The sequence below is a fragment of the Dermacentor andersoni genome, chromosome 8 (genome assembly GCF_023375885.2).
Source record: "Dermacentor andersoni chromosome 8, qqDerAnde1_hic_scaffold, whole genome shotgun sequence".
NCBI lineage: Eukaryota > Metazoa > Arthropoda > Arachnida > Ixodida > Ixodidae > Dermacentor > Dermacentor andersoni.
In genome coordinates this window covers 150,756,259-150,778,066 of record NC_092821.1, presented here as the reverse complement: position 1 = coordinate 150,778,066, position 21,808 = coordinate 150,756,259, and the positions used below count along the sequence as shown (strand labels likewise).

Genomic DNA, 21,808 nt, shown 5'->3' with positions numbered 1-21,808 from the left:
ATCAGGATGCAGTGTTTAGTATATTTGTGAATAGTTATGCCAAATGGGAGCCTAAATTAAATATTTTTTTATCTGTCATGCTGCTGTAGCTAACTTAGCGCATAGCATTTTTTAACATTTGCTTTGTGTAATTGTAATGAAGCTGATAAGTGCAGGATGAAATTACACTGAATTTATTTCTTAGAAGAATTCAACATCTTAAGTTTATAATAATTTTTAACTTCCTATACTACAAAAATTCTCAATGCTACAGACGACACACGTGTCATATTACTCTAACTCGTTATACATTCTTAAGTATACCTATGTAGTAGGTTGCGTAAATGTGCCCACTTTCGTTCGTCCGCTCGTCTGCAATACTATGAACGTCTGTATGTGTTATCGCACAATTCTATGCACGTTTGTTTGTTTGTTTGTTTGTTTGTTTGTTTGTTTGTTTGTTTGTTTGTTCGTTCGTTTGTTTGTTTGTTCAACTGTATATACTTGTCTTCTGTGGCTTCCTAGACTCGTGTGCGGAACTTTGTAAGTATTCATGCTGTCTGGCTATGTTCAGTGTCTTTCGGCACATCTTGTGATTGCCATGCAACAAAGAGTAGCTGATGCTACCTAAAGGCGACATCGTCTCCTTCAAAATCGTGTCATCAAAACATTAGAAACGCACGTGAGCTGATTATTGACCAGTGTATATTAACAGTACAAATTTTGATGTACGCTCAGTGTGCTGTTCGCTTTGCTTCACTTTTCGTGTTAATATAAACAGTTTTTTGTTACATTGTGGGTTTGTCTCCACCATTGTCAAAAATGGAGACCAAGATACCCTCAAGCCGTTCAGTAACGGCTTTTTCATTTCACCTGCTTTCACGATATCATTGTATTGTGATGAATGAATGAATGAATGAATGAATGAATGAATGAATGAATGAATGAATGAATGAATGAATGAATGAATGAATGAATGAATGAATGAATGAATGAAGCTACCCTTTGCGGAATACAAGAGATGACGCCGTGGCCAACTATGAACTTCGCAGGTGGCGAACGCCAACTACGCGGTGACCAGGTGCAAGTGCAACCACTTGACCTCGTTTGGCAGCGGCTTCTTCGTGATGCCCAACACGATCGACTTCTCGTACGTGTTCGCCAACGCGGGCTTCGCCGACAACGTCACCATCTACATGACCGTCGTGGTCACAATGCTTGTCTACGTCGTGCTTCTCATCTGGGCACGCTACGAGGACAGGAAAGACGTCGAGAAGGTGGTTGAGACATTCTTACCCCTGACCACCGTCGTACTGAGCTTTCCCGTTCGTCTGTCATTTGCATTTTGAAAGTAGAGCGCAATATTTTAACTTTTGTTTTGTTGCATTTGTAAGGATACGCAGGTCTTTGCTACCAGCTAGTGCCGAATTCCAGAACGCGAACTTGACGCATACAGCTTGTTTCTACAAAGTTGTGCCACATCTTAAAGACAGTCAATACAAAAGCTGGAAAGTGTATTGAGAAATAGCTCTACATGTGTTTATGACGGCATCCGTTGCAGGTTTAACTTTAACGAGTTCCTGGAAAAGCGCTCTAGATCTAAAAATCACCACGTGACTTACAGCCTCCGCGCCGCAAACTTACGGTTGTTGCACATGCTTCCAACAAATGATCGCTGTTTAACGTAGATAATTTCATGAGTGGGCGGTAAGCGACGCTAATGGATCGTAGACACCTTCTCCGTCTCTAATTTTCAGAATGACTTGCTTGATAAAGTGAACGAGTCTCAAAACAACCATCATATACGCTTCCGGAAAATTCGTGCGTTTGGTCGGCGTGATGCACGGGCAGCAGCTCTAAACTTGCATGAGAACAAAAATGTAAATTTGCGTCTAGTACCGTCGTTTCCTTTTTCTTCTTTTGGTAAAGACACCACGCGCTTTTTTGTAAGCCTCGAAAAGTAACACAACAGCCTTGTTCACATGTATATGCGCTTTTGGTCCATTGGAATTTTTGTATTCAATTAATGACTTATAGCCTAAAAGTTGGTTAACTCGCTTTGTTTATTAAGGAGAGGCTTCGTGCAAAAAAGTACTTTGATTGTTAAATACAACAGCTTGAACAGTACTGAGTTGATTGAATTCGTGTAGTATACGCCTTGTTTTTTTTTCTATCTATCTCTTTCTGGTTTTGCATAAGCTTTATCGCGTGTAATTTTAACTAACTTTTAACCCTATAGAAAAGCAAGACATATTTGTTTTCCTTACCTTCAATTCTCATTTCCAGCATACGCACTTCCTTTCAAAAGGCAGCGCCAAAATAATAATTATTTTGCTTTCTTTCTGGCATTTTATGTGACTTTCACTTGCTAGCGATTAGTGCATCGTGTATCATCCTTGTCCACGATGCCTGCTGAATTCGTATCATGCCAACAACTGTCTCAAACTAATATTATTCTTGAAATTTTAGGATCACAAGAGTCTATCACAAAGCAATGATGTCGGCTACAGTATATATCGCAATATACGCACAATTTACGACTTACTGCCACATTGCAAGGAGATCTGCATGCAGCCTGCACGCCCAGATTGCGAGAAAGTTTAGACTGTTCATGAGTTCTTGCCACATGCACCCCACCAGTTATAGTATTTCTATATACGACAATCCAGAGTTGTCTACAGGGTTTTGTAAGAAGCACATGCCCATGAGTGTCGAAAATCATACGTGGGCAGTGCCGGCAGTGAGGTCTGCCTACTACATGTGAAGGATTGTGGCAAGAAATATACAGATATAATATAGATGTGTGCCGCTATTGTAGCACGGTAGTCTTCTCGGCTTCTTCTCTAAAGAATTCATCCCACGAATTTACCAGCCGCGTCAAGTCTACAATATGTTTTTCATTGGTCTCGTTCAAGCTCGGAGCACTGCCCCTGCAAGACAATGATCCCAAGGACAAGTATATTTACGAAATCGCCGTATTTACTGGTGACAAGAAAGGAGCAGCTACGGATTCAAATGTAAGAGCTTCACACGTGCTCTCACGCGAGGCGACGCTAACGTCACTGCGACTTTGCTTTTTCAGGTGTTCTTCATCCTCTCTGGCGATGATGACGAAACAGAAGTGCGCACTTTTGGGGAACAGAAGCGAAAGATATTCCGGAAAGGCGCCGCGGATACGTTCGTTATGACAGTTCCTCGGTAAGCGGGTCTCACAACATGGACGCCTCTAGAGTGATCATGCATAACTGAGCATCTTGCTTTGTCTTTATTGCGTCTTTCCACTCGAACCGGCTGCTAATCCGGCGTCTGCGGGCTAGATCGGCACTTAGATCGGCACTTATGGTCCCTGTAGCGCCTCCATCAAGTAGACTTTTTTCTTTTTTTTTTTTTGCAAATAGCATTTTTCCCGAAGCGAAGCAATGTCTGTAGATCTTCCAGTGTCTCTTCTTTTAAGCCAATGTGTAGCTGCAAACTTGGAGCCATCGTGGCAGCTTTTTTTTTTTTTTGCACTGTTGAGAGTATAAAGTAAATAAAGCAAAATCTAATTGAGCAGTCTACGTACAGCACGTTCCCTTAAGACATCTTGCATCTGCCATTGAATGCCCGGGACGCCGTACATAGGGTGTCTAGGTCGGCATGCACCCACATGACGCCATAGTATCCTCACTATACTTCAATACATGCGCTGTACACGTACAGTCGAGAGCAAAAGCCTAGAGACCATGGAACCAGCAAAAAATAATAATTTCTTCTAGCACAGGCGTGAAACGGAAAATTGTCTTTATGCATTCCGCTGGTAAAACAGGCGCACGTAGGCAGCACCACTTGATTTCAGCCTTTATGACGAGGCTGCGAAGAAAAAAATTTTTAGCGGCACCTCTAGTCCCCCGACTTTTGTCTCGACTGTACGTCATTGGTCGAACAAGGGATATCATTGGTGCCAACGTTTTTATTATGGGACTTGTCTTTGTCAGGGCAACAACGACTTCCCCGTTGCTCTGACGAAAAGCAAGTCCCCTAGTCGGAACGTTGGCTCCAGAGACATTCGTCGTTCGACAATTGTTGGTCACTTCGGGTTGCTGTGATTCTGTTTAGATTAGCGCACGTGTAAACCGCCGTGTAGAGCGTTTCTTCCGTTCTCTCTCTCTCTATTGTGCGCGCGTCCCATGCGCAGGCCTCTCGGTCGCCTGAACTACATGCGCATCTGGCACGACAACAGCGGCAAGGCATCGATGCGCTCCTGGCACCTGCGCTTCATTTCGGTGCGCGACGTGCAGACCAACGCGCGCTACGACTTCATCGCCAACAAGTGGTTCGCCGTCGAGAAGGAAGACGGCCTTGTACGTTCGCACTTGCTGGTATCTTCGCTCAAGTCGCTCGGATTTGTTTTTGTAAAAAACGAAACGAGGAGAGGGGCCGTTAAGTTAGGGAACTCTCGTTTTATGGTTGCGATGGTGAATCTTTCCAGGCATTTCCGGACGTAGTCCTTTAGGCAGCGTTGCTTGTATCTACAAACGTTGGGTGGTGCTGGGTCTTGCCGAGAATGTGCCATTCCGGTGTAGGGGGGCAACTGAATCGGCTAGGTGCAAATGGGAGGGCAGGGGAACAGCATAACCACATCACGGCCTATCTATCGAGCGGCCGCGCCCAGGTGCCCTCAGGATGTGAGCTGGCCTGGACAGCCTTTGTATAAGGGCGCTCGGGACACGGCCGTAATCGTTGTCGAATGGGGTACTGGCGCATGGGGCTTGGCAGTGCATCGGTCTGTGCCCTCTGCTAGAGCGTCCCGTAGACCCTGAACTGAGAAAGCCCTCTCTGGGGCTCGCGATGCAGACGGACCGCTTGCTGCCCGTGGCCGGCAAGGACGAGGCGACCGAGTTCAGCCACCTGTTCCAGCTCAAGTCTCAAAAGAACCTCGCCGACGGCCACCTGTGGTTCAGCGTCTTCATGCGCCCGCCAAAGAGCCGCTTCACGCGCGTCCAGCGCGTCTCGTGCTGCGTGGCGCTCCTCTACCTGTCCATGCTGGTGAATGCCATGTGGTACGGCCGCGTGCCCTCCAAACCATCGGCATCGGCAGTCAACGTTGGCCCTTTCTCGCTTAGCCCAGAACAGGTACGAAGCATTACCCATTTTTAGTCACGGTATATTCATGTGGACACGCCACTTAAATTACAGTTCTTCATGTAGTGACCCCCAAAAAATAGTAAGTAAAAATATTTAAGCCAGAACTTAACTCCGTTTCACACATAGCGTGCAATATTGCAGAGGCTAGCAAGACTTCTCACAGTAGTTTCATGCTTTCGCACAAAGAAATAGCTTGGTTATTTTTAAGCAGCAAGTATCTGAAAATGTTCCTTGTTTAGGCTCAGTAATAAGTAAAAAAATCACACTTTAAAGAATTTGTGCAGATCCCACGTACCTTGGGAATCCATGTTATGCGAAGCATTTTGCAGGTACCTGGCTATCCAGCATTATTCGGGGTTCCGCAGAATTATGCCAGGTGGACGAACATGTTTGTGTAAATTGAGTAGTTGTGTGTGTGGGTCGCGTGAAAGCGTGTCTTTTATGGTTTTAAAATTAAAATGGCAGCTAGGTTAATTTTGCGCTTTTCTAAACCTTATCGAATTAGCCGCGCTCGTGCCCTTCTGGTGTCTTGCGCATTCCGGATAAGTCTGAGAGTGACTGACATGGATTCTGCTTGGCTTGAATGCGACGTTGAGTGAGAACACACTTCTTCGTTCAGCGTTTACAATGCAGAACTCCGTATTCGTCTTCCTGTGGTACGAGCTTTCCGCAGTTAGCCCTTTGTATCGTGCGCGCAGGTGGGCGTGGGTATCATGGCCAACCTGATCGTGTTCCCTCCAACCTTCTTGATGATCACGCTCTTCCGGAGGTCTCGCCTGCGACGCAAGAGACCCAACAGGATCACCGAGGCCCTGCGCCAGAAAAGAGGTGACGGCATGCACTATAACGCGTTTTGACGGTCGGAAGTGCAAGGACTCGCGTATAGACAAGGTATAGGCAACCGCCTAAGGTCGCACGCGAAGTGCTGCTGTCTCATTGTCTATTGTCTACTGCTTGGCAATGTGTAGCCTGGTCACCGAGAAATCGATAGCTCAGTATAACAGACACTCCGGGGTTTAGAAATTCTAATCTGTCCCGTGTCCAAGCTGCGCGTATTATAGCTCTGAAAGCTGTAATAACATTCTTTACTGAAGGTGACTTTTTATCTTTCTATTTACACTTACTATGTCCTTGTGTGTTTATTTATTCGTTTTGTATTATTCGAGTGAATTGATTGATTGATCGGTGCTTGAATGCAGAAAATGCAGAATGTGTCGTTTTTTTTCTGCATTGAGTGTTTAAGTACGTTTACGCAATGTGTTTTATTTGTGAAACGTTTCTTTCTTTCTTTCTTTCTTTCTTTCTTTCTTTCTTTCTTTCTTTCTTTTTTTCATATCAGCTCATGCTATCATCCTTTGATCATTGGCCAATTTGTGGTTTGTGGACAAGAAGGCGACACACTAGCTGCCAACATTTGCAGTTGCGTTCAAATAAATCATTCACTCGCGCCATTTCGGCCCGTTAACCAAATCTATAGGACGCACTGAAAGAACGCGCTAACGATGCCAGTTTTATAAGCCGCGATTTTGGACTTCTTCTTTCTCAGCGGTGATTTTCGCAAATGCGAACTTGGCTTCACCCTAATGAGAGCAGCATCCGGGCAAGTTGGTAATCCGTTACTCAAGTATTATTGCGCAACAAAAAAGACATGCACGTAAGAGAAGAAGACGCAGAGAAGACTGACCGTTTCACATGCACTTATCACGGCATCTGCGATTTTTGCATTTGAGAGCACTTTGATCGATGAAAACTTAATTATTCTTGGCATTAGCTTAATCGGTCCGCTTTGGTGAAAACAAAGCAAACCAAACTAAAATAAACTAAACAAAGTAAACAAACTAAACTAAACTAGGCAGGTCCCAGCGACGTATCGGACGATCCGCACTGTTATTGGTTCCCCATCGACGCCGCGTGTACGATTTCGCGGAGAAGTTTCAGCCCCTCCGAACATCGAAAAGTCCCACTCCCGAAGGGGCGAGCGGTCCACTTGTACCGCGCCTGCGAATCCGCGCAGTTGCGCATTCGTCCCACGTGAGACGGGTGGACATCTCTCGCAGACTCGCTGGTGGTGAGCCGCGCCTCGTCGGCGGCGGCGTCCAAGCCGCTAGGCCGCGCCGGCAAGTCCGAGTCGACGATGCAGCTGACCGAGACCGAGCTGAACGACGTCTTCGAGGAGAAGGCCTTCGCCCAGAGGCGCCGCCTGCAGCAGGGCAGGCGCAAGCGAAAGGGCAAGTTCATGTTCCCCTGGTGGTGCCGCTACGTGGCCTGGTTCCTCTGCCTGGCCTCCATTTTCGTCTCGGTGTTCTTCATCTGGGCCTACGGCGTCCAGTTCGGCGACGAGAAGACCCGCAAGTGGATCACCTCGCTGCTTGTCTCCTTCTTCATGTCCGTGCTCATCACCCAGCCCATCAAGGTGAGACGGTCCTCCCGCAGGTACCGAACAGCGACAGTGCTGCCAAATCTCTCGTAGTTGGGGCCAGCAGGCCTGTCGCGACTGCCGTAACATGGCCGTGACCGTCACAGCAGCGGTAAAGTGACATAGGTGAAGTGGGCGGATGCAAGCTTCCCAATCTTTCACTCAGAATGCCGCTACCTTTAAGTAAGCAGTGTTTTCATGCTGACTGCTACTCGCAGCTGACCAGGGGCGGCTTGCACGAACATTTAATAACGAAAATAATAACGAAAAAATTGCTAATTTAAGAACGCGTTCTTGGGCGGACTATAGGCGTTGTCTATGGAGCATTTAAGAACGCGTTCTTAGATTCGTTATTATTTTCTTCAATAAATGTTTGCGCAAGCCGCATCAGATCAACGTGTTCACGGCACGAGAAAAAGGAATGTACAGCACTGACAAATGATCTGTACGCGGTACCCGTAGCGGACAGGACTGCCGATGTCAGAGTCTTCGAGGAGATAACACACGATGACATCGTTGGCTATCTTGTGCTAGCCAACTCGTTGCCCTCGAACAAATCCTCTAAGTCCGTGGAATGTCAAGTATTTTACGAGCGGATGGGTGAAAAGCCTGCTGGCGAAATAAATGTATGAAGATAAAGTGCGAGGTATGTGGTGAAGATTTTTTTTTTAATTCTGAACTTTATGAGCTCATTCTGTGCAATCAACGGAGCAGAATCCGCGTGGTTGCACGGCTCCCTCTCCGCATTCTCCACAAGCGCCTCTGCCGCGCAGCCGCTCGCTTCTTCGCATGTCACTTCCCCAGCGTTTATTACGCATGGAACTTTCGGGTTTGGTGCTGTAGCCCAGTCGAAGGGCCGGAGCCCAATCAGTACGAGTTTACTCGAAAAGCTTCGACGGTCTCCCAGCAAATATGTCGAACGTGTAGCTCGCGTTGTATCAAAATGAAGTCTGCCTCGCATGTTCCTATAATTCACAGGTCGCCTAGCTCTCGGGGACTTCTTACAGACTGACCTGTTACGTATGTGCCACAATCTCGCACGTTGGGGCTCGCTGTGTCAAAACCGCTTTATCCAAACTAGATACAGACTGCGTTGTATCGCGCTTATGGACTTTGCGCGCTCTCATTTGTCTTCCACGATTTTCGGCAGGCTAAAGAAGTTGGTAATTGTTTGCTCGAAGACGGTGTTTGTTGGCTGCTTTGCACGGCTGCAGTATGCTTACGTGCGGCTGGACCATCCCGTGAATATCACAGAAAGAACGACGACGCTTATTTCTTTTCTTCTTTTTCCTCTCTGGCCTTATTTTTGAAGGTCATGGCCATTCGCTCCCCGAGATTCATGCGTGCTCGGCGAGCTCACACGCGAGAAAAAATTGTTTATTTTTCGCCTGTGCCCGTCATCATCGCCTTCATTGCTTAATTTTATTACGAAGGAAATCGAGAACTACTTATGACAAGAATTTTGTAAAGGAGGCAAACGATGTCTCCGAGACTGCTGGCGAACTGTTCTACGAACAGTTATAGTATAGCGTACGCTGTATACTATACTGTAGCGTACGCTAAACTAAAACGGTCTAATACGACAGACTAATGAATGTTTTGTTTTTGGAAATGTGGGAGTTCTCTCCGGTTTTCTTTTTCTTTCTTTTTCTGTTTTACAACCGCATCGATGTTTGTGCTAGGACAGAATAACTGCACTCTCTTCGCTCTTCGGTGCACCGTTGGCGATGAAGCAGCTCGACACGACACTGCAGCATCTTCATCGTTGTCCTCTCATCTGTCACTCTCTGCATGCAACACATAAATCTAGGTAATGCAGATGTTTGAGTTAGTGGGAAGGAGAAAATTTCGTTATGTTTTCATCGGAACCTTTGGCCAACGCGGCCTCGTGGGTACGGGCCATGCGTTGAAGGAAACAGCAGCAGCAGTAGCATACCCGCAGCACAAGAGTGCTCCACCCGTCGAAGCCGTTGGCATAATTTAAAAACTAATTATGTCCCCTAACAATAAGGCCCCACAACTGCACGGTGGGTTATGACTCCTGAGTAATACTGTAATGAAGGGCTCAGGATTAATTTGGGTTGACTGGTTTCCTTAACGTGCATCCAAACCACGGCACACGAGCGTTTTTGCATTCCGGCCAAATCGAAATACCTCGTGCTCAGCATAGCCACTGAGTCACCACGGGGACTTGTTTACGTAATGCAGATCGATCTACCTGCGTAGGCGTCTACCGCTTGATCACTTAACGGTAACATCGCCTTCAGTAAATTTTCAGCCGCAAGCGTCTTGCTCTTCTTGTGTGCAATTGCGAGATGTCTCTCTTTGTTTTTGTTGTTGTTGTTTTTCTCCTTTATCAAAAAGCGTTTGTGACTGAGGTGACTTGAGACCTGAAAGGAGACTAGACGAGTACGTTACACTTGCAAGTGAAGCGCGATAACGCAGTTCGGTCAATTTGTGCGACATGGTCTGCCCAGGTGTTCCTGCTGGCCATCATCTTCTCGAGCCTGTTCAAGTCTCCGGACAAAGACGACGACGAAGCGGAAGAAGATGAAGAAGAACCCGAGCTCCTCGAGCACGAGGAGTGGCTGCACAGCGGTGAGTGGCACAGCCATGGGCTCCGCATGTCGCAACGAGAGCAGCTGCCGACTCCTTGCGGTCTTTTGAGAAAGTCACACTCGCAGTGCGCGCGATTCGAAGGCTCAGTTTGTGCGCTTTTTAACATATTGATCATATGCGAAAGCACGACCCATTGAGTTGAACACGTTATGACGTTGAAGTATATTATATAGATTTTTCCACATAGGTAAATAATGTTAATCCTCCAATGCAGAATGCAATACGCATTCGACGCCGAATTAAGGCTGGTGCACTAATGTGGCGTTGTCTTTTCGTGCGCCTAGTGGTAGAAGTCAAGTGATTTGCCCATCTTCGGAAGAGCACGCCGCGCAGTAAAATAGTTCGGGGCACCATGGAGAGTTCGCTTTGGGACAGGAAGCCGTGCGCTCTCCGCTGCCTGCGCTCCTAATGACGCCAGCATTGTGACCGCGAGTGCTCGCAGTCATCGAGAGGACGCTGTTCACGTCCATGTTTGGATGGGCGTGACACCATGCGGTGCTTGCTTATTAAGGGAATGTTCACTGAAATGTATACTCTCCATAAAACTACGAGCCTTAATTACTTCGTGTAATGTTCTAATACTTTGCTGTCGCTATCGATGCATTGACGTTAGAAATTTTAATTCGGTGCCAAAAGCCACAACATTGCTCCTACTTATTTCAGTGTGCGTTTGCACATGGTGTTACATGTATGTTGCGACGCATGCGTTGTTCGAGAATTCAAGGTGCACCTCTAAAATTGCGGTTGCGCAGCTAAGCGCTCATTTCCAAATGAAGACTTCCTTTCTTTTCTTATATGAGCATTTCAAGTTGATGTTAAGTTAGACATGTAAATGCCGTTTGGGCGCGAAAGGGCTAAGGGAGCATGCTGCCTTACGTCGCGATACAAAGCGAGACCATCGTACTCGCAGACGCGCCGAACCACCGGCGGCGACGACTGTACAAGCCGCAGAATAGCTGGGAGCTGGACCGCGTCCGCGAAGAACGTCTCCGGGAGCTCAAAATGGCGGCCATTCTGCGAGAGATTGGTAGCTACCTCTTCTTCCTGTGGATCCTCACCGTGCTGTCGTACGGAAACAGGGACCCCAGCGCCTACTTCCTTCAGCAGAGCCTCAGACACGAGTTCGTCGACAATGGAAAGTTCATGGAGGTAATGGGCAGTCTGGACGTGTGGATTTCAAGTGTCACTCTGCTTCTCCGAGAGTGGCTCCATATGGGCCACTTATCTGCTGCCATTTAGCTTGTAGCGCGTATGCCTTGCTGCTACCGTTGATGAGCGAAACATGGGCCACTGCTTCCCAAACAAGATTAAGGTTTAATTGAACTTGACCACCGTAGGGTGCTCCAGGTTCCCGCCAGCAGAAGAAAATCCTCCTCTGGGCGCGGGGCGCAAACCGCTTCTATAGCGTTATCGTAGAAAACAATAATGTGCGCACCTGCGTCTGATTGCAAAGTTAATTTCCTTCTCTGATACTCGTGCCTATAAAAAAGGCACGGGTGCGGATTTCTTCAAGCTTCACGTGGCATGTAGTTACTTCAATCTCCGAGTATGTTTCGTATTCTCCGTCTGTAAGTCGAGAGCATCGCAAAATAATAATGTATAGGCAGTATCCACATGTGTACCCGTGAGCAAGATTCTTTAACTTTTTGTATTTAATTCCATTTAGAGAGTATTTGTACACACGAATGGGATTCATTCAATCTCAGTTTATACAAGCAGAGTAAATCGCGGCCGTAGCCTCGGGGTTGAGCATCCGCTTCGGACGAGGGCAGCCACCGGCAACGCGCCGGTTATCCAAATGGGTTATCCTCCCTGTCCGACACTAGACTTTCTTTAGGGATTGATTGTCCTGGCGAAGGAGCCTTTGCCGTGCAAATCCCCGTTGTACCCGGCGTGCACAACAAAAATCTGTAAAAGGGGACCCTGCACGAAGTACAAGAACCCTTGAAGATTTGTAATGTGGGACAGCCTGTTACTAAACATGGCACAAAAACTATCAGCCCTCCTGTGACTTTTAATCCGGGCTCTAGAAGAAGTTTCACTAGAATTTATTGCCGATGGTGTGGTAGTTAGCAACAATTCATCTTTTCGCTTCAAGTGCGCAGGAATCAGAACGTTTATGAACGGTGCAATCAGACTTCGCGAGGAGGACACGTTGTGTGCATTGCACAAAGCAAAGTAGATGATGTAAGAACAAGATATGTACATCATCATTGTTTAAAATCTGCGACTGCAATTTTTTTATCAATTCAGGGAGCCCCTACGCAGTGCCCGTCTGCATGAAGGCTCCCCAGATGCAGTACGACAGCCGCAGCGCCGCAGCTCTCACGGCACCGTATTTGTCGTGCGCATATATGTGCACTTGATAGTGGCGTCGCAATTTCCACCCTGCCGCAGATCTCCAGCGCCCAGCAGTTCTGGAAGTGGTCGCGCGAGGTGCTGGTGCCCAACCTGAAGGCCGGCCCATGGTACAATGGAGAACAGCCATTCGGACTGCGTGGATTCCTCGGGGACAGGGTGAACCGCATCATGGGATTCGCAGCGATCAGGCAGATACGCGCTCGGCCCCGTAAGCGTCACGTCATTCATTGGTCGTCACATTGCATAATTATGCACCACAGTTTCATATGCAAGGTTGCTGTTTTTGATTCGTGTCCTCTTACCGCTGTGTCTTAAAGGACTACTGACATACTCTCGAAGTTGTAGAAGCACTCGTTTCTCGCGCGCAAAAGGACAACACCTAGCAATTGTGAAAGCATTTAACGTTCAAAAGATATCTTAATTGGGCACTATAGGGGTTCTAGAAACGCCCAATGCGGGGTCATCGACATTATTGTGACGTCATTACACGGAGCAAAATTTGCTCGCACCTTGTAGTAATCATCATCATCATGTACTTATCCTTAAGGGCTTCTAGTGGGTCATTACATAAACACGGGTGTGGTATAATGCTAGTAGTAGTAGTAGTAGTAGTAGTAGTAGTAGTAGTAGTAGTAGTAGTAGCAGCAGTAGTAGAAAACTTTGTTGTTTCGTAATGAAGTCCCAGAGGGTGGAGCCCTCAGTCCAGGGCCCCATTTGCTTCTGCTATCAGGCTGGCCCGTTCTAGGTATCACGATATCGCTTATAAAAATAAACAAGAACACTTGCGATCGTGTGTGTGACAGCCGTGTTAATGGTATCATCGTATGCCGTGGTAATAATATAGTAACCTTGCTTTATTACAAAATATTTGTATCTTTATCAGTGGCAGACATAGATCTTCAAAAGAAACGGAACTCACTGAGACTCACTCACAAATGAAATTTCTTGCATATAGGGCCCCCTTACTCGGACTCAGACTCACGAAAATTCTAATCAGTCGTGCTCACTCATACTCAAACTCATCAAAAGTATACTCAGTCGTGCTCACTCGGGCTCAAGTCACCAAAATTCTGCTCAACTGGGTTCACTCTAAGACTCACGGATCGGTCTATGCCTGAGCGAATCTGAGTAAGTCGACTCATGAGCGCGTTTGCCGACTTATGGCGGCAGAGCAATCTGATGGCTTAATTTGTCGCAGAAGTATTAAAACTGGATACATACATTCACTGCGAGAGGCATTTAGAGTAGTTCTCCTCAGAGCAAAGCCATAACTTGCTTTCAGTATTTTCATCGCGGCCAACTAGGCTTGCGGAATCTCAGATTCCTGAGACGAACCTTGGGCACACATTTTCTCGTCGGGACATGGCAGCATTGGCAGCTCGTCCGCGTCTTGCGCAGACTCATGTCGAGTGGAGAAGCTCATGCGCAACCTCGTGGACGAGTGCCGCGGCCAGTCGAACCTGCTGAACGAGGACAAGCTGAGCTACCAGCCAGGCTGGAAAGAAGTAGCTGACCCCAACAGCCCCGTGGACGAGTGGCACCACCGGAGAGCCAAGGAGCTGAACGGACTTCCCTTCTGGGGAAAGCTGGACGTGTACGGCGGAGGCGGATACCTGGTGCCGCTGCGAGGCTCCAACCAGAAGATCATCGACAAGCTTAACCAGCTGGAGAAGGCAGACTGGATCGACGGTGGCACCAGGGCCGTATTCGTCGAGTTCAGCGCTTACAATGCCCAGGTGAGAACCAGCTTTACATCGAGGCGCTGTGGAGAAGCCGGTTCGACATGCTGCACGCGATACCAATTTTTCCGAGTCATCAGTTTCGGGCTGAATTCACCTACGGTGACTATCTGCGCGTGCGAATAGCATTCTTTCCCGACCAAAATCAATTGTGAGAAGTTTTAAAGCATTTAATTCTTCATTAAAGAGAGATTACATCCGCATTTTAGACTGGACTACCTTCAGGGTCGGCCAACATTTTTATACTTCGCTACCTTCGGGACCGGCCTGCAAACATGGCTAGAATAAATAGCCAGAAAGAAACCTGGCGTTACAATTCCAATAACCCTATTCGCATTCTGCATTCCTGCGTAACTCGTCACTTTCATCTTTGCGCAGGTGAACTTGTTCGGTGTGGTGACGATCTTGGCCGAGTTCCATCCGGGAGGTGGCCTGATCCCCAACGTTCGCATCGATGCCATCCGGCTGATGCGCTACCACCAGGGCTTCGGCTTGTTCGTGCTGCTCTGTGAGCTCGTGTTCGTCGGCTTCGTCGTGTACTTCTCGGTGCACGAGTTTCGCACCTTCCTCAACCTGCGGGCCGACTATTTCCGCAGCTACTGGAACATCGCAGAACTGGTGGCGCTCGGGCTCTCCTACTCGGCCATGTTCTTCTACATATCGCGCATGATTGTCACCAACAAGATACTCAAGACCTTCGAGCGCAGCCACGGGAACGGCTACGTCAAGCTGCAGGTCTCGTAGTGTTTGCGATATTTATTCGTTCGAGTTCGCTGCACTTTCCTTTCGCGCAGAACTCCAACGCGATGCACGGTGGTTCTAACTGGCTTTGCATTACACATGACGAACAGCGCAGATGGCGGAACTAGTAATACGACAGCGGAACTGTCCTGTTCTTAATCACTGGTCATGTCGTCTGCCCTGTTCGCCAGTTGAATTCAACTTGGCGTACTTTCTTTGCAACTGCAGTGTTCAATGGTCATAGTAACGTCCGGTATTATAGTACGTGCATGCACATACACACGCTCACCTCCACGTTAGTCTGCATGAAGTGAACTGGCGAACGAGCGTTTTCGGCGCTCTGTACGAGGGCTCGCGCCGGTCTCGGCACTGAAGCGTATACTGTGGGCGCTCCTGTTTGCCCACTGGAGTGCCATTGCTATTGCTCATCATCCAAGTGCGACCGAAGAAATTCTTTAATGAAGGTCGGAGATGTTGGCCCGGCCATACTTCTAGCACGCTGATCCAAGCGACAAGGCTGATGCATGAAATGACACACTCATATACAGGGTGTGTTTTTTCAGACAACACAGCTTTTGCTAAAAAGCTATGAGCGTGAGACACCTCGTCATCGCACGCGAGCTCTACGGCGTGGCGTAAATACTTTGCCGCTGCATAAGGTACTCTGGAAAGTCTAATTAACACAAATTTTCAATTATTTTTATTTTATTAATAACTTGATGGCAGTTGTTTATATGGAAAACTTGTATGGCGTCACAACTTATGGCACACCCAGTTTTTATGAATCCAAAAAATCCAACGTAGTTTGAGATATTCATCATCGAAATTGAAAGCCAAATCCAGCCAATAGCGAGACCAAGCGCGTCCCGCTACACATCAAACGGCAACACCATATATAAAAAAGGGTGGGGTGAAGTTTGAATGATAGCATGCCGCGACAAATCGTTACCCAGTACACAGCGGCACAACCTTGCCAGGCAAATTGTGCTGTATCAGAAACATGCGGTGACTGGCCGAGACGTTCGGTTTCAAACTTCCTCGCACGTGTCATTTCGGTCTGACGTGACAACGGGGCCACCTTTCCTCCGCTGCCGCGGCGCGCGGTTTCTATACTGCCTGTATTTACCGTTGAAATTTGATGATAATTATCTCGAAGTAGGTGCGATTTTAAAAATCTCTTAAAAATGAAGGTGTAATATATTGTGGCTGCCTTCAAATTCGCCATTTATACAACTGCCCTCGAGTTAGTAATGAAAAATAATTAGCAAATTTTGTTACTTAGTCTTTACAGAGTAACTTAAGCAGCGGCAAAGTATTTCCGCCTCGCCGTAGAGCTCGTATGCGAAGACGACAGGTGTCTCACGGTCATGTGTCTTTTATAAAAAGACATTGCATCGTTGAAAAAAAAAACACCCTGTATGGTTTAAATGCAAGCAGCATACACAGGTGCCAAGCACAAGCGCACACGATAACAAGCAACTAAGGTATCTAATTCATGCCAGTGTCTAGAAGGAAGACTAACAGCGCATTCGTTGCGCGCAAAGCATTAGCAGTGCTGCTTCAAGGTGCAAGAATCTGGTGCAGTTCGAAGGCAGCTGCCGCTTAAATTTAAAGCAGCAATGAGCACGGATGTCGTGATCGCAAAGTGCGTGCAGACGCACATAACATTACATGTCATGGCCCTTGATAGGGAATTCCTTGTGGCCCTTCTCGTTCACAGTATCCGGCGGCGTACTTCTGACCGCTATGCAAATGCTTCTGCAGGTGGTGGCGGCTATCGACGAGCTCTTCGGCTACCTGATGTCCTTCCTGATATTTATCTGCATTCTCAAGTTCACCAAGATGCTACGCTTTAACAAGCGCATCGGGATCCTCTACAGCACGTTAGCCCAATGCTCCAGGGACCTCAGTTCCTTCTTCGTAGTCTTCTGGGTCACCTTTCTCGCCTTCGTGCAGGTCGGTTTTCTGATAGTGGCTCAGTGTGCGAATTCCAAGGCATTTAATAGCAAGACATCAAATAAGGCTGTAGCAAAAGGGGATTTTCTTCCGTTGAGACAAGGGATATCGTCCTTTGGCACTAGTCTGAGGCTGTGTCCCTGTCTACCTCTCGTGCTCGCATTCCAGCGTCTTCTACTTAACTTAATGTGTTATATTTTGAATTATTCCTTTAATTTTCTATTTAGAATCTAGTCATAGACAATGCGGCCGCATTGGAAGCCTTCAGAACTATAAGAACCCACTCAATATCCTACTTATAAACAGACAGGATTATTTTATGGTAACTCTGAGATGTCAACCTCCTTTAGCCAGCTATGCATCGTTTAGTTAAGGGGAGAACGAGAGCAATAAGACGGACAGAAGTAAGATGATGGCGATGATGATGGGGGAACTGATGTACATTAGGTTGCATTTTCGCCCATAATGATGAAGCAGTGACGTGATAGCTGGTACATGCTGTTATTGTCTTACCAGGACACTCACTTGAGACAACGGAGACAGTAGCATGGCACGATGAAACACCACCTGTGTTCTGGTTACCTACCATGTGCAATGTTCCTTGTCTTTAATATTCTTGCAGGATAGGTGTTCTTCACCGTCTGTATTAATTTTCGCCTTCTGTAGTTCTCGTGTGGTCTCGTCTCGTGTCCTGGATACGTTTTAGGTTAGCAGGAAATAGTACCTAATGAGCGGCTGTGTCTCTGCCGTTTCAGGTGTTTTACATCCTGTTGGGGACCAAGATGGCGGAGTTCTCGACTTTTGTCACGGCTGCCGAAACAGCGTTCGACATGGCGCGAGGCCAATTCAAGTTCGACGACATCGCCATGGCTTCGCCTGTCGTCGGACCATTTGTCTTCTTCGTGTTCGCCCTCGTGACCTCCGTCATCCTGCTCAACATATTCGTGACGCTCATCATCAGTTCCTTCCAGTCCGTGAAGGAAGACGTCGAAAAGCAGTGCAACGACTTCGAGATGGTCAGTTACGTGGGCAAGAAGTTCAAGGGATTCCTAGGACTGGCTTCGGCAGACCTCGAACCCGACACGTCCAAGCCACCCACGCTGGAGTCACAGATCAGTACCTTCCCGGAGAAAGTGGACCGGCTCCTGTTCTACATCAACGACATGTACTTCGACGGCCAGCTCGACCTGTCGGGAAAACGGGCCCTGCGCGCACTGTACAAGGCACCAGAGCCCACACCGGCTCAGCAGGCGCCCTTGCAAGGGGCAATGCTCGACTGGATGGAAGTGTCCGACGAGCCACTAGACGAACCGCAGACCGCGCCGCGACGGAGGAAGAAGAAGCGCTTCTAAGCCGCTGGCCTTGTATGCACTCGGAAACCTGGAGTCCTCTCTAATTTGTCTCGATGTCGTACGGCTTGAGTGTGGAATGCTATATGGTCCCAGGCTATGAACCATTTCAGTTTTTGTTAGAAATTGGGTGCTGCTATTGAAACAGCGTACGGGTGGCACCCACGGTGACGCTTTTTTTGGGGGGCCCACACAGTTACATGTATACGTACACCAGGTGTCGAAAGCACACGGACCGCGAAGTGTAAGCAAAGCTGAATATTTCTGCAGCCTGGTCACGCATTCCGGTATTCGGAGTACCAGCTTGCGAACAACAGTGGGTTACAGGCGAACAACAGTGGGTTGTACTGCCTACGGTCACGAACTCTTCGGAAATTCAACATTTTCTTAAATCCATTGCATGGCCCGTAAAATTTTGACACTGACTGTACTATTTTAAGAATGGCTTGCAGACTGCGAACTTTATCCAAGCAGTCACAGACAATGTGCGAAGAGTTCCTAGTTAACACCGTATGTCAGGCCCCATTGCGTTAGAAACGCTCAGCAGTAACAGTTGACGTTTCCAAAACGCTGTTTAAACCTGCACTGTTTACGCTGTATGGGTGCTTCCAGCTTGCACCAACCGATCTGTGTACGAAGGATGCCTGACACCGTTGACAGATATTCCCTGCTTCGGCGACGTTCTGCTAAACGACGCTCCCGGATAAATTGATGATTGACGCCAGATTTTCGAGTGTGCTCTGTTCGATCGAAGTTGCGCGCGTTTTACATGTGAAAACGGGTTGGATGTTTCATAACAGCATTCTTCTTCAGCGTGTAAGCGCAGCAAAGACGTCGCAAAAGTAGTAGTACTATGTCTTTACAGTCACGCACGTGGAAATTTTGCGTAATCTTCCCACACAGCTGCCATTTGCACAAGCTCTTTCATTATGTTACGCAATCACTGAGATTCTGTTCGTGTTTCAACAGCAGTAACCTTGCTTAACTTGCATCGGAAAGCGTTTATTGACGCATGTTAATTCCCGGCTAAATAAATGCTCTGTCGTGATTGTTAAAACCTTATTCGCTTTCTTTTTCGCGGCTGTTTCAACAGGGCTAATACAGATGTTCTCCACAATGTATTTTCTTTCTTGGACTAAAAAAATAAATGTAGGATATCGGAGCATGCCTACGTAATGAGAAGAAAACATGGCAAATTTCACGCTTAACCGATAATTTGTTGAATGTTTTTTACCGAAGCACCAACACTAAATTTATTCAATATTAGTCACGCAACCTGGAGCACGTGCTCGATGTTGGCTCTGCGAAGATGATCTGGGCCCGAAACAAGGTTAGACAGAAACACCATTTTATGCGTGATCTGTAAATGACATCAACTAATATAAAATTATCAGAGTTGAGATCACGTGAGCGTTGTGCCCAAACGACCAGACACTCGTCCTTGGCTGAAGCCCTTCCAATCCAGATCTCGCGGTACACAGTTGCTCGTTTACGGCATCGGAAACCCTCAAAATGGAAGGCATTTGAATCCTGTGGATCTCTGAGCTCTTAGGCAGACGGGAAATCTTCCGCGAGCTTAGCATATCGAGCAGTATGTTAAAGTTCATGCAACAATAAGGAAGGCCTCCTAGATGTTTCTATGACAGTATCCAGAAAACATTTACTGCTAGAAAAACCAGTCAATGTTCCCAAAGCGAAATATTGGTGGTCTCACACGTGAATATGAAAGATTATTTACTTTTCAACATGAAGAAATAATTGCGATCATTATTGCTATACTTACGCGCAATGGGACCAATCGGAGATATCATAAATGTTTTCTGCAGGTTTAGGTAACCCTGACTTCTCGATGGGCTTTAGGCCACGCTTATATCACTATAGATACCGGTGTACCTGCTCAGTATACAGGATGTTTTTTTTTTTCTTGCGTCAACAGTGTACAAAAGTAAATGTTCCAAGTTGTGGTGAGAGCGCTGCACCTCCTCCGTCCTTACGAATTTACACTTGAACGGAGGTTCGACTTAACAGCTGATGCTTGTCACTTGAGTGACTTGCGACTATTCCTCTCATAGTATATGGAACGACCACCGTTCGTTAGAGGCTTATCGTACAGGCAATCGTTTCCTTTCGTGCTGTCACTAAATTTCAAGCATGTTCCAGCCTGCGCACGTGTGGCTTGCCAGAAACTTCCGCACTCAAAACGAGTTACCCGAAGGCACCCTGGTCTTCATTTTTTTTTTCGCACGCAGCTGTACATAATGTCAATAAAATATAATTATTGTTCACAAATTCGAGGCTTATTTCGTATACAAGCATCCGCTGCTCGAGTGATATCACTGTCACTGTTCTCTCACATGTGCTCTTTAGACACCAACAGCAGAGTGCTTGTCTTGGGCCAACGTGGGATCGCACGGGACATCCCCAGATGTCGGGCAAGTCGTCGTTTCACGCCCGTGACGACGGGATCTGCTACGCCACTCTGTCGGCACAAACGGGGAACCATGACGTACCACGCGAAAGCTCGCAATCTATGTTCATAGGTGCTATATTCTGGACGTTGTCAAACTCCACGACATCGTCGAATTCGTGTCCTTGACAGTTTTGATTGACTCACACGCACACTACGGTCCCTATGATTGGCTCAAGGCACCAACATGGTAGAATTGGACAACATGACAGTATTTTAGTATCCAAAATAGCACCCAATGTCGAACCACATAAACAACTCGACCGACTTGAACCCCACTTCAACTGGCTCATTTGTGCAAAGGATTGATCGCCAAGACGGCCAATCACCAATATTTTGTATTCTGACATTCTTATGTGACTGGTGGTTTGTGGAATCTCTCCCGAAGTCTCACCTCATTATCCTAGCATTATTTGTATCATTATGGGCGTCTTAAGCTTATCAATGCCGAAAGGTACAAAAAGCTAACTACGAAATACGGTCGTTTTCTATTCTACAGGTGTTCGGGGAAAGTGAGCTGGAAAGATGTATACATAGATCAAGGAACCCGCTCTTTATGAACTACTACGCAGATGTGTTACATGAACTCAAGAATTAATGAATTTCTGAGTTCAGGAAAGATACGTGGCCGTGGAAATAACCGTGGCGAGCACAGGCTAGTGCACCTTAACCTTGAACAACAATCATGTGTTGCGCAAATTGTATGAAAGCAGCACAAGAAAAAAAATAAGAACACAGAAAAAGAAAACACAGTACTGGTGGGACACAAAGTCGTACGTGCGACAAAGGTGGCACAGCAGCCTGCAATATTTGTTTTCACACAGCGTACAAAGAAGTAGCGAGCAACACATATGTCATTCCATCATTGCCAAAGTGGGAGTTCCACTTATGTCACTGAACGCGTTTCCGTAGAACGTGGTTTCCTAAAAGTACACGTCATCGAATATTTATTACGTCGTTGCACTTTGAAAGTAGAAATGTAATTACACGATTTTCAACAAATGTGTTCATTAATTCGCCGTTACTTATTAGAAATATCTGCAAAATCATTATTGAT

At 46.9% G+C, this 21,808-nt stretch overlaps 1 protein-coding gene across 1 annotated transcript in view; it reads left to right on the top strand.

Moving 5' to 3' along the window:
- Window positions 1-20,573, top strand: part of LOC126525978 (polycystin-1-like) — an 80,982-nt gene extending 60,409 nt beyond the window's left edge. The window contains exons 32-45 of the mRNA XM_072284146.1: window positions 1,032-1,256; window positions 2,895-2,996; window positions 3,062-3,177; window positions 4,154-4,319; window positions 4,813-5,091; window positions 5,802-5,931; window positions 7,161-7,516; window positions 9,997-10,117; window positions 11,049-11,287; window positions 12,536-12,707; window positions 13,898-14,235; window positions 14,617-14,973; window positions 16,744-16,935; window positions 17,691-20,573. Coding sequence (XP_072140247.1) covers window positions 1,032-1,256; window positions 2,895-2,996; window positions 3,062-3,177; window positions 4,154-4,319; window positions 4,813-5,091; window positions 5,802-5,931; window positions 7,161-7,516; window positions 9,997-10,117; window positions 11,049-11,287; window positions 12,536-12,707; window positions 13,898-14,235; window positions 14,617-14,973; window positions 16,744-16,935; window positions 17,691-18,287 — 3,390 coding nt within the window. The 3' untranslated portion in view covers window positions 18,288-20,573. The remainder of the gene's footprint in view (window positions 1-1,031; window positions 1,257-2,894; window positions 2,997-3,061; window positions 3,178-4,153; window positions 4,320-4,812; window positions 5,092-5,801; window positions 5,932-7,160; window positions 7,517-9,996; window positions 10,118-11,048; window positions 11,288-12,535; window positions 12,708-13,897; window positions 14,236-14,616; window positions 14,974-16,743; window positions 16,936-17,690) is intronic.
- Window positions 20,574-21,808: the final 1,235 nt, after the last annotated feature.